The 17,022-nt window shown below is 38.5% G+C and overlaps 1 protein-coding gene across 11 annotated transcripts in view; it reads left to right on the forward strand.

Annotated features, from left to right (window-relative positions):
* Positions 1–17,022, forward strand: part of TLK2 (tousled like kinase 2) — a 114,808-nt gene that overhangs the window by 14,459 nt on the left and 83,327 nt on the right. For 2 of the 11 annotated variants that reach the window (XM_043584917.1, XM_043584920.1), the window contains exon 2: positions 10,840–10,905. The exons of the other annotated variants lie outside the window; for them this stretch is intronic. In XM_043584917.1, the coding sequence (XP_043440852.1) occupies positions 10,900–10,905 (6 nt within the window). In that variant the 5' untranslated portion in view covers positions 10,840–10,899. The remainder of the gene's footprint in view (positions 1–10,839; positions 10,906–17,022) is intronic. 11 annotated transcript variants of the gene reach the window in all.

Genomic DNA, 17,022 nt, shown 5'->3' on the forward strand with positions numbered 1-17,022 from the left:
TTTCTGTGCTGCTCAGAAAGATCACCGTAACATACACTGCAGGTAAACAACCTAAGAAAAGTTCTGATAAAATATTATTACAGAATAAGTCACAGAATGATAGCACAGCTTGGTTTTGAAGCTTAACAAAACTGCTTGGGGTCTAGGGTAGAGGTTCTTTTTTAAAGATTTAATTTCAGTTAGGTATGATATATTTAGTTAGTACAGAACTCAGAAGATTTCAGAGATACACAGTGAAACATCTCTTTGACACCTTTCCTATGTCCATCTGGTTTCCCTCCCTGGAGACAACCATTAACAGTTTCTTTTATTTATATATGTGATAGGATAGGTGTGATACAAATCATATATTTGTTGTATATGTAATATATTTTATATATACATATGTGTGTGTGTATATATATGTATATATGCGTATATATATATACGCATATATACATATATATACATATATATACACACACATATATGTGTATATATATATATACATATATATATACATAGGTGTGCAAATACGTTGCTATATTAGCCCCTTCCATTTTTTTTTTAAAGTTTATTTATTTTGAGAGAGAGCAAGTGTGAGCAGAGAAGGGGGGAGAGAGAAAGAGAATCCCAAGCAGCCTCTGTACTGCCAGCTCAGAGCCTGTTGTGGAGCTCAAACCCACAAACTGAGATCATGACCTGAACCAAAATCAAGAGTTGGATGCTTAACCAACTAAGCCACCCAGGTGCCCCAGCCCCCTCCAATTTTTAAAAATACAGTGACAAGTATATTATATATACTATTGTATATTTTGCTTTTTGTGCTTAAAATGTTAGAAGTTGTTTTATAATAAGATACATAGAGCTTCCTAGACCTTTTTCCAGAGGCTGCTTAAATTCCATTGTACAGCTGAACCATGTTTCCTGTTGATGGACATTTAAAATGGACAAGATTTGTTTTTGAAGTTTATTTGTTTAGAGAGAGCACGCAAGTTGGGAAGGGGCAGAGAGAATTCCAAGCAGGCCCCTGATGCAGAGCTCCAACTCAGGAACTGCAAGATCATGATCTGAGCTGAAATCAAGAGTTGGATGCTTACCAACTGACTGAACCACCCAGGTACCCCAGGCTTTTGTTGATATAAGCAGTGCTATAGTGAATAGCCTTGTACATAATGGCATTTCACATGTGTTTATATATGTTTACAGGATAAATCCCTAGAAGTGGAATTGCTGGGTCAAAGGAAAGGAGCCTTTGTAATTTCAGTAGTTATAGCTACATTCCTGTCTGTGGAGAGGAGGAATATAGTTTGATACCTGTCTTTAAGTCAGTCAGTGTTCTGTATCTCTGAATAAAACCATTGGTTTCTTCATAGTCAGTTATGGCAAAGGAGTTCATGGACAGGTGTTAGGGTTCTTGAACCTCGTAAAATGGTAGGTAGAATTTGTATACATTTATGGATGTATCTTAGGTAAAATTTGTATATATTTATGGATGTATCTTTTCTGGGAGGTAAGGGTTCTGCAGCTTTCATATATTCTTAAACAATCTTGTGACTCAAAATAGGGTTAAAAAACACTGTATAGCAGTTGGTTACCTCAAATTAGAACACATATTTGTCTTTTACAAGAAGTATTTGAGCATGTAAGTAGTTATTAGAGATGTTGTATGGAGAGTTACTGTGCAGGAGACTTGACTAATTCCCAGTCTTTTGTTATTCTTCCCTCACTCCCTTGAGAGGCCATGTTTTATTTTATTTTATTTATTTATTTGTTTGTTTTATTATTATTTTTTCATGTTTATTTTTGAGACAGAGAAAGGGAGAGCCTGAGCAGGGGAGGGGTAGAGAGAGAGAGGGAGACACAGAATCTGAAGCAGGCTCCAGGCTCTGAGCTGTCAGCATAGAGCCTGACGCAGGGCTCGAACTCACAAACTGCTAGATCCTGACCTGAGCCGAAGTTGGATGCTTAACTGTCTGAGTCACCCCGGTACCCCCACCTCAATCTTAAGGAAGGGAAAGGGAAAAAAAACCCCAAGATGTGACAAATAGGAGAAAAATTAGTAATATGGCAGATTTAAATACACATGTATTGATATTAAATAGTTAAAGGTCTAGCACTCCAGTTAAAAGGGAATGTCAGGTTAGGTCACTGTTATATGACCCACCAAATGCTGTCTATAAAGAAACCCACTTTATTTTTTAATCTGTATCTTTATAATTAAAAGGATGGAAAAAATACTGTATAAACACTAAGAAGGCTGGAGTGGCTATGTTTGTATTAGACAAAGGAGTCTCCAGAACAAAGAAAATATTGTAAGGGATAATGAAGCACATATCATAATGAAAAAAGGATCAATTCATTGGGAAGACCCAGCAGTCCGAAATGTCTGTGCATCCAGTAATAGAGCAAAGCAAAAACTGACAACTGAAAGCAGCAATTGACAAATCCATAATTGTAGTTGAACATTGCAACATCCTCTCAATAATTGATAGAATAAGCAGGCAAAAAAAAAAAAAAAAATCAAGGATATAAAAGATTTGGACATGTCTATCAATGGACTGTACCTAATTGACAGTTCTAGAACACCATGCCCACATTCTTTTCAAGTGCACAAGGAACATTTATGAAAATAGATTATGTTGGGCTATGAAACATGTTTCAACAAATATAAAAGGATTTAAATTATAAGGAGTATTCTCACTACAATGGAATTAAAGAAATCAAAAAGAAAAAGATATCTGGAAAATTGCCAAATATTTAAAAGTTAAATAACATACTTCTAAATAAAAATAACATACTTCTAGATAAACTTTAAATTTGAATTCACAAGGGAAATTAGAATCTATTTTGAACTAAATGAAAATGAAAACACAGTATATCTAAATTTGTGGAATGCAGCTAAAGCAGTGCTTTTAGGAGGAAACTTAAAGGTTCAAAAGAAAGGTCTAAATGACCCATGCTTCTGCCTTCAGAAGCTAGAAAAAGAGCAAACTAAGTGGAAGGAAAGAAATAAAGAGCTGAAATAAATGAAAGAGGCAAATTTGAATAACCCTATGTTTATTTTTAAAAAATGGATTTGTAATTAAAAACCTTTCCACAAAGAAAAGTCCAGACTCACATGGCTTTATTGGTAAATTCTATCCATCAAACATTTAAGGAAGAAATGGTAACAAAAATTTCACAAATATCAGAAAACTCTAATGAGGACAGCATTATCTAGATATCAAACCAGGCAAAGACATGAGGTAAAAAGAAAACTGTAGCTCAACATCTCTCATGAAAGTATAGTCAAAAATCATTAAAAAGTGTTAACAAATTGAATCTCTCTCTCTCTCTATATATACATACACACACATACATAAAGGGTAATACATCATGACTTATTGGGTTTAATCCCAGTTACAAGGTTGATTTAACATTAAAAGTCAGTGTAATTCACCATATTGATAAAAAAAAAAAAGGCAGAAAAGCCAAATGACCTTGTAACAGATGCATGAAAAACATTTAAACAAAGTTGACTGATCTGTGATAAAAGCTCTCAGCTAATGAGGACTACTAGAAAGGAGCCTCCTCAATCTGATCCAAGGCATTTGTGAAGAACTGGCAGTGGCCCTCATACTTCATGGTAAAAGATTGAATGCTTTCCATCCATTGTCCAGAACAAGTTAAGGATATTCATTCTCACTTCTGTTTAACCTGTTCTGAAGATCCTAGCTGTGTATTAAGGCAAATAAAAGGAATAAGCCTACAGATTGGAAAGGAAAAGTAAAACTATGTTTATTTTTTAGATGTCTTATAAATGACATGATTGCATATGTAGAAAGTTCTAAGTAATCTATAAAAATGCTATTAGAGTTTCAGTTTAGGATACAAGATGAATTTATGAAAATCAGTTGTATTTCTGCATACTAGGAATGCACAGTTGGCAATTGAAATTTGAAAAGCAATACCATTTACAATAGCATCAAGTAATATAAATATAAAAACATTCCCCAAGAACAGAAGAGAATATTTGTTGCAGTTCCTTGTAACAGAAGTTACCTTGTATTCTCATTTCATTGTGAGGGCATCGAGATACAAAGGATTATAGAACGCTTACTTGTTCATGAGCATGCCTTTATTAAACACCTATTAAGTAACAGATACTGTGCTGGGGATAGTAGTATATGGTAGTGAATAAAGAAGATAATTCCTGCCCTCATGGAGTTTATAATCTAGTGGAGATTGAAGGAAGAACTAGGTTTAGGTCACTGAATTTCCAGCTTTGGCTTAGCATTGTTAAATTTTACTTATCTTTCTATTTTTTACATAAACTCTACACCCAACACATGGGGCTTGAACTCACAACCCTGAGACCCATGCTCTGCCAGCTGAGCCAACTGAGCCAGGCTGGGGGGAGAGGGGGCTGCAGCTTTAATTAGGTGAATGGTTCAAAGTCTTTACCTTTTGGTTGTATCTGAAATATTGCAACTAGTTGAATAATCTGGTCTCTGTGTGGGCAAGCTGTTTTATTGTAATACATGCTTGACAGTTTATAGGGTGAGTAAAACTGGTTGGCTTGGCTTCTTGAACTGTTGGTGGGAATGCAAACTGGTGCAGCCATTGTGGAAAACAGTATGGAGGTTCCTTAAGAAATTAAAAATAGAACTACCCTATGATCCAGGAATCGGACTACTGGATATTTACCCCCAAAATATAAAAACACAAATTCAAAGGGATACATGCACTCCTATGTTTATTGCAACATTCTTTAGTATAATAGTATGTAGTATAATGCTAAGTGAAATAAGTCTGTCAGAGAAAGACAACATATGACCTCACTTGTGTAGAATTTAAGAAAATAAAACAAACAAGCAAAGGAAAAAAAGAGAGAGACATAAACCAAGAAATAGACTCTTAACTCTGAAGAACAAACTGATGGTTACCAGAGGGGAGGTGGGTGCAGATGGGGGAAATAGAGGATGAGGATTAAAGAGTACACCTACCATGATTTTTAAAAAGGAAAATGTTTTTTAGAAATAAAAGGATGTGCATCTTTGTCCTTCTAGCAATGAGTCCTTTCTGTGCTGTTGAGATACACATTAAGTTGTGCAAAACTGATAGCAATGTGGAAAAAAACAAGACAAAACTCATTTGGTTGGTTGGTTAAAATTTCATGTTAAAGATGGTCTGTGAATAGCCTCCCTATTCCCAAGGGGAAAGAAATGCCTAGTCTTCATTGAGCACCACCTCATAGAAGAGGCGTTGTTTTCTTCCTTCCCCAGTATATAGTATTATTTTAGTTAATCCTTTTACTATCCCTAAGGTGGGTGTTTTTCCCTCTTTTTATCATGGATGAAAAGAGCTCATATATCACAGAGCTCATATATCATATCAGTGATTTGCCCAGTTTCATACAGTGGTTCACTGATTCCCACACCTGTCTGATTTTAAACTGTTGGTACCAGCCGTTCTCAGTAATTTTTCTTTTTTTTTTTTTTTCAACGTTTATTTATTTTTGGGACAGAGAGAGACAGAGCATGAACGGGGGAGGGGCAGAGAGAGAGGGAGACACAGAATCGGAAACAGGCTCCAGGCTCCGAGCCATCAGCCCAGAGCCTGACGCGGGGCTCAAACTCACGGACCGCGAGATCGTGACCTGGCTGAAGTCGGACGCTTAACCGACTGCGCCACCCAGGCGCCCCCTCAGTAATTTTTCTATTGGTCATACTCCTGAGCCATCTCATTCTTTCCCATTCAGGAAATGCACTTAACAGTTCTAAGTTTGAATCTATTTTTTATTTTATAATTTTTTTAAATGTTTGTTTATTTTTGAGGGAGAGAGCATGCAAGTGGGGGAGGGGCGGAGAGCAGGAGACCGAGGATCCTAAGCAGGCTCCGTGCTGACAGCTGAGAGCCCCATGCAGGGCTCAGACTCACAAACTGTGAGATCATGACCTGAGCCAAAGTCAGATGCTTAACTGAGTGAACCACCCAGGTGCCCCAAGTCATTGATTATATAAACTTAAAATTACTGTGTTACATTCTAGCTTTTGAAGGGGCAGAGAGTGCATTAGTGATGTCTGCCTTTTTGGTTTTGGTCCGCCTGGCTTTTTACAGATGAGTAAATTGAGGCTCAGAGCAGTTGACTTGCCAAAGGTTGTACCACAATCATTAAATGGCAGAACTGGAATTTAGACTACTGACTCCTATGATTATACCAATATATTGGGCTCTGCAATAGAAATTTTGTGATAGTTTCCTGTAAGGGATGGCAATAGGTTTGTTTCTTACAGATTAATTAATGATCTCCTCAAAACAGTAAAAGCCAGGAACTTAAACTTACTGATCATCAAACTTTTTTCACGGTTATGTACTTCTTACATATTTTGAATCTAGATTATGTTGATCTTTGTTTTTCTTATGACCATTTCTTCTGTGTTGTCTTCACTGTGAATATGCCCCCAGAATTTTGTACAGAACTCCTCTTTTCTATTTGTAAATATTGAATTTGTAGTTTTTAATCTATAAAGGAGTTTCTAAGCATAAGGAGAAAGACTGAAGCTAAAATGTCAGCTTTCTAGTGAAATACGTAGTAAGTAGTCCGTATGACTTGCTTCTACATGTGTTGAAGTCATATTCCTTTCCCTTACAATTAGTTTTTATTGATTTTTAATTATATAAGGAATGCATGCATACTTTTACAATGATGTAACTGTAATTGCTCTGAAAAGTTTGAGATGTATCCGTGTAGACTTAAAACATTTTTTTTAATGTTTGTTTATTTTTGAGAGAGAGACAGAGGCGAACAGGAGAGGGGCAGAGAGAGAGGGAAACACAGAATCCGAAGCAGGCTCCAGGCCGAGCTGTCAGCACAGAGCCTGATGTGGTGCTCAAACCCATGAACCGTGAGATCATGACCTGAGCCAAAGTCAGATGCTTAACCAACTGAGCCACCTGGGCGCCCCTAGATTTTTAAAGTATTGTACTTATCCACTTGCATACATATTTTTGCATAGAAAACACATGACTGATTTTTGTGATTTTTTTCAGAAATTGAATCCAACTATCATTACTGTTCTGCAACTTGCCTATTTTTCACTCAGCAGATGATTTTGAGATCTGCCATTTAGATGTTGCTATATAGACCTAGTTTGGATGATTGTTCTTTCTTTCACTTTCTTTCTTATGTTTGTTTACTTTTGATGGGGGGAGTGAGAGAGAGAGACAGACAGACAGACAGACAGAGAGACAGAGAGAGAACTCGCATATGTGCACACTCAGGAGCAGGGAAGGAGCAGAGAGGGAGACAGAAGATCCGAAGCAGGCTCCTCGCTGACAGCTGAGATGTCACCCTCAAAACCCCCTCCCCTCTCAGTTCTAGGCAACTACCAGTCCACTTTTTGTTTCCATAGATTTGCATATTCTGAACATTTCGTATAAATAGAATCATACAATATGTGGTCCTTTGTGAGTGGCTTCTTTAATTTAGCATCATATTTTCAAGGTTCATTTATGTTATAGCATGTATCAGAACTTCTTTTTATTGCCAAATAATATTCCATTGTATGGATATACCACATTTTGTTTATCCATTCTTCAGTTGATGGACATCTGGGTTTTTTCCCCCATTTTTTGGCTATTATGAATAATGGTGCTGTGAATATTCATGTACATATTTCTGTGTGTACATGTATTTATTTCTCTTGGCTGTATTCTTAGTGGTGGAATTGCTGGATCTTATGGTTAAGAGATACTCTGTTAAAGGCTGGAGCTAACGTAAAACTCGAAAGATCTCTTTTGTAAAAAAAAAATTTTTTTTTAAGTTTATTTATTTTGGGAGGGGGAGAGAGAGAGAGAGAGAGAGAGAGAGAGAGAGAGAGAGAGAGAGAGAGAGAGAGAGAGCGCGTGCCTGTGCATGAGCCGGGGTGGGGCAGAGAGAGGAGGGAGAATCTCAAGCGCGCTCTGTGCTGTTAGCTCAGAGTCTGAGGCAGGGCTCAATCTCACTAACAATGAGATGACTGCGCCACCCAGGCGCCCCTAAAGATCTCTTATTTTAGTCATTAGTCTAACTATTTGAGGAACTGCCAGACTTTTCCAATATGGCTGCCCTATTTTATATTCCTGCCTGCAGTGTGTGAGGGTTAAGCTTTCTCCATATCCTTGCTGACACGTTATTATCTGTTTTGATTATGTGCATCAAATCTTGAGTGAATTATGTAGACTTTAATAGGCAGGTTTCCAGGAGAGAAGACAGTTAAAAGATTTCTTCTTTTTCTTATTGTTGGGCTTGCTTGTTGTCTGGAAATCGATATTATTAAATTACATGGTTAGAGTTTGGCATGACTGAAATGTTACAAAAAATCATTAATATCAATTAAGGATTTTTTTTGACAGTGTAATACATTTTTGTTTACTTACTAAAAAAAATCATTTAAAATGTGTGTGTGTGTGTGTGTGTGTGTGTGTGTGTTTGGGTTTTTTTTGGTTGAAGGTGTGTTTTTGTTGTTGTTTTGGCCTGGTATATTCACTGTAAATTTCAGTTAATCTGATTTTTTGTTTGGGGGGAGGTTGATTTTTTTTCAGTTTTTAATTTTAATTCCAGTATAGTTAGCATACAGTGTTATATTAGTTTTAGGTGTACAATATAGTGATTCAGATATTCTGTATTACTCAGTGCTCATCATAAGTGTATTCTTTTTTTTTACTTTTTTTTAAACGTTTATTTATTTTTGAGACATAGAGAGACAGCATGAACAGGGGAGGGGCAGAGAGAGAGGGGGAGACACAGAATCTGAAACGGGCTCCAGGCTCTGAGCTGTCAGCACAGAGCCCGACGCGGGGCTCGAACTCACAGACCGCGAGATCATGACCTGAGCCGAAGTCGGACACTCAACCGACTGAGCCACCCAGGCGCCCCTCATAAGTGTATTCTTAATGAAGGCTTTTTTTAAATGAGGTGTAATTGTCATACAACATTATATTTCAGATAGACAATAACAATCACCCCCCTTTGCTCAAAATTAAATGGAAGTAAAAAATGAACTTCCTTATACCTATGCCACCCAAATATGTTTGCTACTGTTATTATTAGAGTTAAACCACTTGATTCATTTGAACATTTTTTCGGGTTTTCTAGGATAAGTAGATAGCTTCACTTGGAATCGTGATTGATTATTATAGTAAAAAAGCTACCTCAGTTACCAATAAAAGTTATATTGGAATGGATTGAAATGGTGCTGCCAGGTTTTAAATAAGTCAAATTGTTTTTGTTCTTTACATATTTTTTTTCTTTAGGAGAATGTTGCTGAAAATGATTTTATAAGTTTAAAGGTACCGTACTCCCTGCTCAATTGGGAACATTCTGGAAGTAAGGGGGTTCTGCCAGTTGCTGAGTATGTGTATTATAGTTATGCATTCTGAAACTGGAGAAATAACCACATCAGTGTTCATGACCCACTGTTAGGTGGACCTGAGCTAAAACTGTACTGTGATCACCTGACCTCCATCAGCCCCTCTTCTGACTGGTGGACCACAGTGATGTTTTGAGTTTTCTGGAATTAGTATCTGTTCAGAGCCAGTGTCTAATAATCCTCAAAATGTCGTTGATGATTTCATTTTCCTCCAGGCGGACGCCTTGGTAAAAGGTGTAGTCCTTTTGGGGAAAGCCTGGAAGAGAAAGATTAAAAGTGTAAATTTTTGGTTGTAGTGTAAATTTTTGGTTGTCTTCCTCAAGGAGACCCCCTCCCCCCCCCATTCACTGGTTCTGGGCCTATAAACTGACTCAAATCTTGGGATTGACTGAAGGGTTGTGTCTCTGTGTTTTTAACGATTGAGGTTATGCTTTTGTTCACTTGACCTAGACTCTTCTGCTTATACAGATCAGGAAGGATTAATAAGACTTCTCATCTATTTCACTGCTGGGAACACTGATCAATTAGCCAGTGCCAGAGGTCTCTGGGAGTCAGACTGCTCTGATTGCTGACTTGACTCTGCTATGGTGTGAAAAGGTGGTGCTACTACAAGTGTGGAGACCCTTAGTTTTAATTTCCATTAGATATAGACTAATGGAGTATCTTTACTACATCAGGTAGTTTGACCCTGTCGTCAGCTGTGCTCCTCTATACTTAATCAAGTTTTGTCTGCTGTTCTCAATTCCTTTTAAGACGCCAATTTAGTCTAAGGAGGAAATGAAAACTTTAAAAACTCAACAAATGTTGACATTTTAAGCTTTTACAGGAGTGAAAAGATTAACCTTTGGCCCCTACTTCTACAAGTTTTTCTTCTGTTCATACGGGCGTCATTCATGTGCTAAAGGTGGTTGTCAACCTTTTTTCAAGGGTTTATCATTTATCCACTTTTTTTTTTTGGTCTGTGACTAAAGTACTTTTTTAAGACCCCCCCCCCCAACTGCATTTTAAGTATATTAGAAATGTGTTTTGTTGGGGCGCCTGGGTGGCGCAGTCGGTTAAGCGTCCGACTTCAGCCAGGTCACGATCTCGCGGTCCGGAGTTCGAGCCCCGCATCAGGCTCTGGGCTGATGGCTCGGAGCCTGGAGCCAGTTTCCGATTCTGTGTCTCCCTCTCTCTCTGCCCCTCCCCCGTTCATGCTCTGTCTCTCTCTGTCCCAAAAATAAATAAACGTTGAAAAAAAAAATTTTTAAAAAAAAGAAATGTGTTTTGTTTTTGAAAACCATACTTTTTTTTAAACAAAAAAAATGGATTTTTTGTCTATTTCTTAAACTGTCATTGGTTTTTTTACTTATGAAAAAATGATCAGTAGCAGGAGACAGGGTAAATAGTTGAAATGTTGGCATAGAAAATGGGGCTTTTGCTAAGGAGTCTTACTATCATACATTATTAAAAAAATTCTTTCTAGCTTCTTTTTGAGCCTGAGAGGACTCTTTGAAGGGACAGTTTCCTCTGCCCAGTGACTTGGATGTTGGTAAGCGTTCTTCTAAATAGCTATTGTGTATCAAATATCAAGTGACAGACTATTTTACTTAAAAAATAAATGAAAAAATACTATGTAGTTATTAAATTTATCTCATGTGGACGAAGGCATACTTAACATACAAGAGTATGAATTTGCCATCACGACCTAAGGTTTTAGGGGAAAAAAAGAACAAAATAATAAAAATACAAGAAGAAATAAGTACACTGCAAAACAGAAGACTAGCAGTTAATCCAGAGTTGGAAAATTGGGAAACAGGAAAAACTGAGGGAGTAAATTGGGTATAACAAAAGATACTGAGGACCTACAAAGTAAAAAAACCTGGAAATGGATGCTGTTGGTTATAGCCTGTTCATTTAAAAGTCTTAGTGAAGTAGATAATTTTACTCAGTAGGAATTCATGTTCACAAAGTAAGATGTAAAAATCAGGATAGTCTCCTCTATTACCTAGGAGAAGTCAAGATTATGAAATGATCTCCTCCTCCCTGTCCTGTTCTTTGAAGGAGGCAGAAATCCGCTCCCTGTTTACTGGTGCTCTCTCCTAATTTTTCAAGGACTAGATCTATCTAATAATAACACAGAAATAATAAACACCAATAGCAAGATTTGACAAAATTGAGGAATTAAAAATATAGCCTAATCTCATTTATGATCCTGAGCCGAAGTTGGACGCTTAACTGAGTGAGTCACCAGGTGCCCTGACAAGGATGTTATATTAAAAATATATTTTGGGGTGCCTGGGTGGCTCAGTCTTAAGCTTGCAACTCTTGATTTCAGCTCAGGTCATGATCTCACAGTTCACGGGTTGGAGCCCCACATCGGGCTCTGTGTTAGGGGGACGGAGCCTGCTTGGGACTCTGCCTCTTCCCTGCTCATGTGTGCTCTCTCACAAAAATAAACAAACACTTGAAGAATTGATCAATGTATCTAGAGTCAGTATAGCTCAAAGTCACATATTTTGAAGCCACATTGCTTAGGTCTGGATCCTGGCTCTGCTTCTTACCAGCTGTGTGATTTTAGGGAGTTTACTAAGTTTTCTTATAGTTTCTTCATCTGTAAATGAGAGTAATCATAGCAACTCTCTTATAAGACTGTGCAGCCCTTAGTTTGCTAGGGCTGCCATAACAGACTGCGTGGTTTAAAGAACAAAAATGTATTTTCTCAATATTCTGGAGGCTGGAAGTCTAAGATCAAGGTGTTAGCTGGGTTGGGATTTTTTTCTGAGGCTTTCCCTCGACTTGCAGATGGCCACCTTCTCGCTGTGTCTTCATACGATCTTTCCTCTCTGTGCATGCATGTGTGGTATCTCTGTGTCCTGATTTCCCCCTTATGAGGCCATCAGTCATATTGGATTAGGGTCCACCCTAACAATCCCATTTTAACTTAATTACTTCCTTTAAAGGCCCTATCTCCAAATACATTCTGATGGGGGCGCCTGTGTGGCTCAGTTCATGGTTTTGTGGTTCATGAGTTCGAGCCCCACTGTTGGGCTCTGTGCTGACGGCTTGGAGCCTGGAGCCTACTTCGGATTCTGTGTCTCCCTCTCCTTCTGCCCATCCCCCACTCATGCTCTATCTCTCTCTCTCTGTCTCAAAAATAAATATTTAAAAATATATTTGTTTAAGAAAAGAAACAAATACATTCTGATGTACTGAGGGTTAGGGCTTCAACATAAATTTAATAAGGACACAGTCGAGTCCTTAACGGGTTGTTAATGAGGATTAAATGTGCTAATATAGAATGCCTTGCCTATGTAGCAACTGCTACCTAAGTATTGTTTATTACTTACCTATAGCAAGTAAATAATACATAAAACCTAAAACCCTTTTTATTTCAGAATAATTACAGATTCAAAGGTAATTGCAAAAAACGTATTGGGAAGTGTCATGCATTTTTCCTTCCCTAATGTAACCATCTCGCATAATTACAGTACAGTATTAAAATCAGGCAATCGTGGGGCGCCTGGGTGGCGCAGTCGGTTAAGCGTCCGACTTCAGCCAGGTCACGATCTCGCCGTCCGTGAGTTCAAGCCCCGCGTCAGGCTCTGGGCTGATGGCTCGGAGCCTGGAGCCTGTTTCAGATCCTGTGTCTCCCTCTCTCTCTGCCCCTCCCCCGTTCATGCTCTGTCTCTCTCTGTCCCAAAAATGAATAAACGTTGAAAAAAAAAAAAAAAATAAAATCAGGCAATCGATATTGGTAAAATCCACACAACTCATTCAGATTTCACATTATACGTGCACCATTAGTGTTTGTGTGTGTGTGCGCATCTGTGCACTTTGATCACTTGTGTAAGCTCCTTGTACCCACAATCAAGGTGCAGAACTGCCCCATCACTATAAGGCTCTCTTGCTACTCCTTTTGTGGCCACCCGCACCTCCTCTTTTGACACCATAACTCCTGACAACTGCTAATGTTTCTATCTCTATAGATTATTTCAAGACATATGTACATATATGTTATATGTATAATATAAAAATGGAATCATGTGGTATGTATCCTTTTGAGATTGGGTTTTTTGACTTGGCATAGTTTCCTTGAAGTCCATCCGGATTGTTGCATATATAAATAGTTCATTCCTTTTTATTACTGAGTAGTATTCCATGGTGTGGATGTCCCAGTTTGTTTAACTTTTACCCATTGAAGGACATTTGGTTTGTTTTCAGGTTTTGGCTATAATGAATAAAATCCCTGTGAACATTTGTATGTAGGTTTTTACATGAACCTTATTTCTCTGGAACAAATGTCCAGTAGTACTATTGCTGGGATATGATTTGTGTTACGTACATTTTTAGCTTTTAAAAGAAATTGCCAAACAATTTTCCAAATTGGCTGCATCTTTTTACATTTTCACCAGCAACGTATGAGTGATTCAGTTTTTCTATATACTTGCCAGCATTTAGTTTGTCACTATATTTCATTCTGGCATTCTGAAAGGTATATAAGGAAATTTTATTGTGGTTTGAATTTGTATTTCCCTAATGGCTAATGATGTCGAACATCTTTCTCATGCTTATTGGTCTATATATCCTTGTCAGTGAAATGTCTGTTCATGTCTTTTGCCAGTTTACTAATTGGATTAGAAAATTTATTGAGTTTTGAGTTCTTTATACAGTTTAATTTTAAGTCCTTTGCCAGATACGTGGTTTGCAAATATTTTCTTTTAGTCTGTGATTTGTGTCTTCCTCCTACAAGGTCCTTTGCTGAGTAAAAGTTTTTAATTTTGATGAGGTTCCATTTCTTAATTTTTCTTTTTATAGATCAAGATTTTGGTGTCATGTCTAAGACCTCTTCACCTACTCCTGTGTTGTGAAGATTTTCTCCCTTTTTTCCCCCTAAATATTTTATGGTTTTGTTTTATATTTAAGTTATTGATTCTGCTTGAGTTAATTTTTTTTTTTTTTTTAGTTTATTTATTTTGAGAGAGAGAGAGCATGCCCAGGCGTGAGGGCAGGGGTAGAGAGAGAGAGGGAGAGAGAGAGAATCCCAAGCAGTCTCTACTCTGTGAGCACAGAGCCTGGCATAGGGCTCGAGCTCACGAACCTGAGCTGAAATCAAGAGTCAGATGCTTCACTGACTCAGCCGCCCAGATGTCCCTGTTTGAGTTAATTTTTAATTTTTTTAATTTTTAAATTATTAGTTTTTATTTTGAAAGAGAGATAGCAAGCAGGGGAGGGGTAGAGAGCCAGGGAGTCAGAATCCCAAGCAGGCTCCGTGCTGTCAGCACGGAGCCTGAGGTGGGGCTCAAACTCACAAACTGAGTTCATGACCTGAGCCTAAGTCAAGAGATGCTTGACCAACTGAGCCACACAGTTGATGCCTGAGTTAATTTTTAAAATAAAGTATAAGGTTTAAGGCAAGGTTCACAATTTGGCCTATGGATGTCTAGTTGCTCCATCACCAATTTGTTGCAAAGGCTATCAAAGTGTTTTTGTGACTTTGTCAAAAATTAGTTGGGACATATTTGTGTGGTCTATTTTTAAGTTGTGAGAATGAAATGTGCTAATATAGAATGCCCAGCCAGCCCAAAGAAGCGCTACGTAAGCGTTGACTATTATTATTACAATAGCAAATAAGTAATAACTTTTAAGAAAGTATTTGGATGAACTTAGTAGCCGTCTGAACTTCCTAATTTAAAAAACAATACAGTTTTTTTTTTTTAAAAAAGCTTTGATTGTGGTAAAATACATATAAAATTTACCATTTTACATTCCAGCTAACAGTGCACCAGGGTTCCGATTTCTCCACATCCTTGCTAGTGCTCATTACTTTCCTTTTTTGGATAGTAGCCATTCTAACAGGTATGAGGTGTTATGGTATCTCCTGTAATTTTGATTTGCATTTCCCTAATGATTAGTGATGTTGCATCTCTCCATGTGCTTGTTTGGCTGGCCCTTTTCCTTTTGTATATCTTTGAGGAAATGTCTATTCAAGTCCTTTGCCCTTTTTTTTATTAAAAAAATTTTTTTTCTTTAATCTTTATTTTTTTGAGAGAGAGACAGAGTGTGAGCAGGAGAGGAGCTGAGGGGAGGGAGACACAGAATCAGAAGCAGGCTCCAGGCCCTGAGCTGTCAGCACAGAGCACGACGCGGGGCCTGAACTCACGAACCGTGAGATCATGACCTGAGCCGAAGTCAGACACTTAACTGACTGAGCCACCCAGGCGCCCCATTTATTTATGTATTTATTTTTTAAAGTAAACTCTACCCCAAACATTGGGCTTGAACTCATGACCCTGGGATCACGAGTTGCATGCTCTACCAACTGAGCCAGCCAGGTGCCCCTGCCCAGTTTTTAATCAGGTTATTGTGTTTTTGTTCATTTGTGGGAATTCTTTGTATATTCTGGATATTAACTCCTTATCATAGACTATATGGTTCACAAATATTTTCTCCTGTGGGTTCCCTTTTCACTCTGTTGATCATGTGTTTGGGTTTTTTTTGCTGTTGTTTAAAAAATTTTTTTTAAATGTTTATCATTTTTGAGAGAGAGAGAGACAGAGTGAGAGTATGGGAATGACAGAGAGAGACCAAGACACGGAATGCAAAGCAGGCTTCAGGCTCCGAGCTGTCAGCACAGAGCCCTACGTGGGGCTCGAACTAACGAACCAACTGTGAGATCAACTGTGAGACCTGAGCCAAAGTTGGCTGCTTAACCAACTGAGCCCCCCAGGTGCCCCTGTTGGTCATTTATGTTTATTTGTTTTTGAAAGAGAGAGAACACGAGCTGTGGAGGAGCAGAGAAAGAGGGAGACACAGAATCCAAAGCAGGCTGCAGACTCTGAGCTGTCAGCCCAGAGCCCAATGTGGGGATCGAACTCATATGACCTGAGCCAAAGTCGGACGCTTAACCGACTGAGACACCCACGAGCCCCAATCATGTTTTGTTTTTTTTTTAATTTTTTTTTTTCAACGTTTATTTATTTTTGGGACAGAGAGAGACAGAGCATGAACAGGGGAGGGGCAGAGAGAGAGGGAGACACAGAATCGGAAACAGGCTCCAGGCTCTGAGCCATCAGCCCAGAGCCCGACGTGGGGCTCGAACTCACGGACCGCGAGATCGTGACCTGGCTGAAGTCGGACGCTTAACCGACTGCGCCACCCAGGCGCCCCAACCCCAATCATGTTTTTTGATGCACAGAGGATTTTAATTTTGGTGTAGTCCACTTTATCTTTTGTTTGTTTTTGGTTGCCTGTGTTTTTGGAGTCCTCGATTTTGAGTTAATTCCTGTATGTGATGTAAGATAAGGGTCCAACTTCATTCTTTTGTGTATGGATTTCCGGTTTTCCTAACACCATTTGTTGACAAGAGTGTCCTTTTCACTGTTGAATGGTCTTGGCATTCTTGTTGAAAATCTTCTATGTCAAGTCATCCTTTAAAAAATTTTTTTTTGGGGGGGTGCCTGGGTGGCTCAGTCAGTCGAGCATCTGGCTTCGGCTTGGGTCATGATCTCACAGTTTGTGGGTTCGAGCCCTGCATCAGGCTCTGTGCTGACAGCTTAGAGCCTGGAGCCTGCTTCTGATTCTGTGCCTCCCTCTCTCTCTGCTCCTTCCCCGCTCATGCTCTCTCTCTCTCTCTCTCTCTCTCCTTCAAAAATAAATAAAAACATTA

The sequence above is a fragment of the Prionailurus bengalensis genome, chromosome E1 (assembly GCF_016509475.1).
Source record: "Prionailurus bengalensis isolate Pbe53 chromosome E1, Fcat_Pben_1.1_paternal_pri, whole genome shotgun sequence".
NCBI lineage: Eukaryota > Metazoa > Chordata > Mammalia > Carnivora > Felidae > Prionailurus > Prionailurus bengalensis.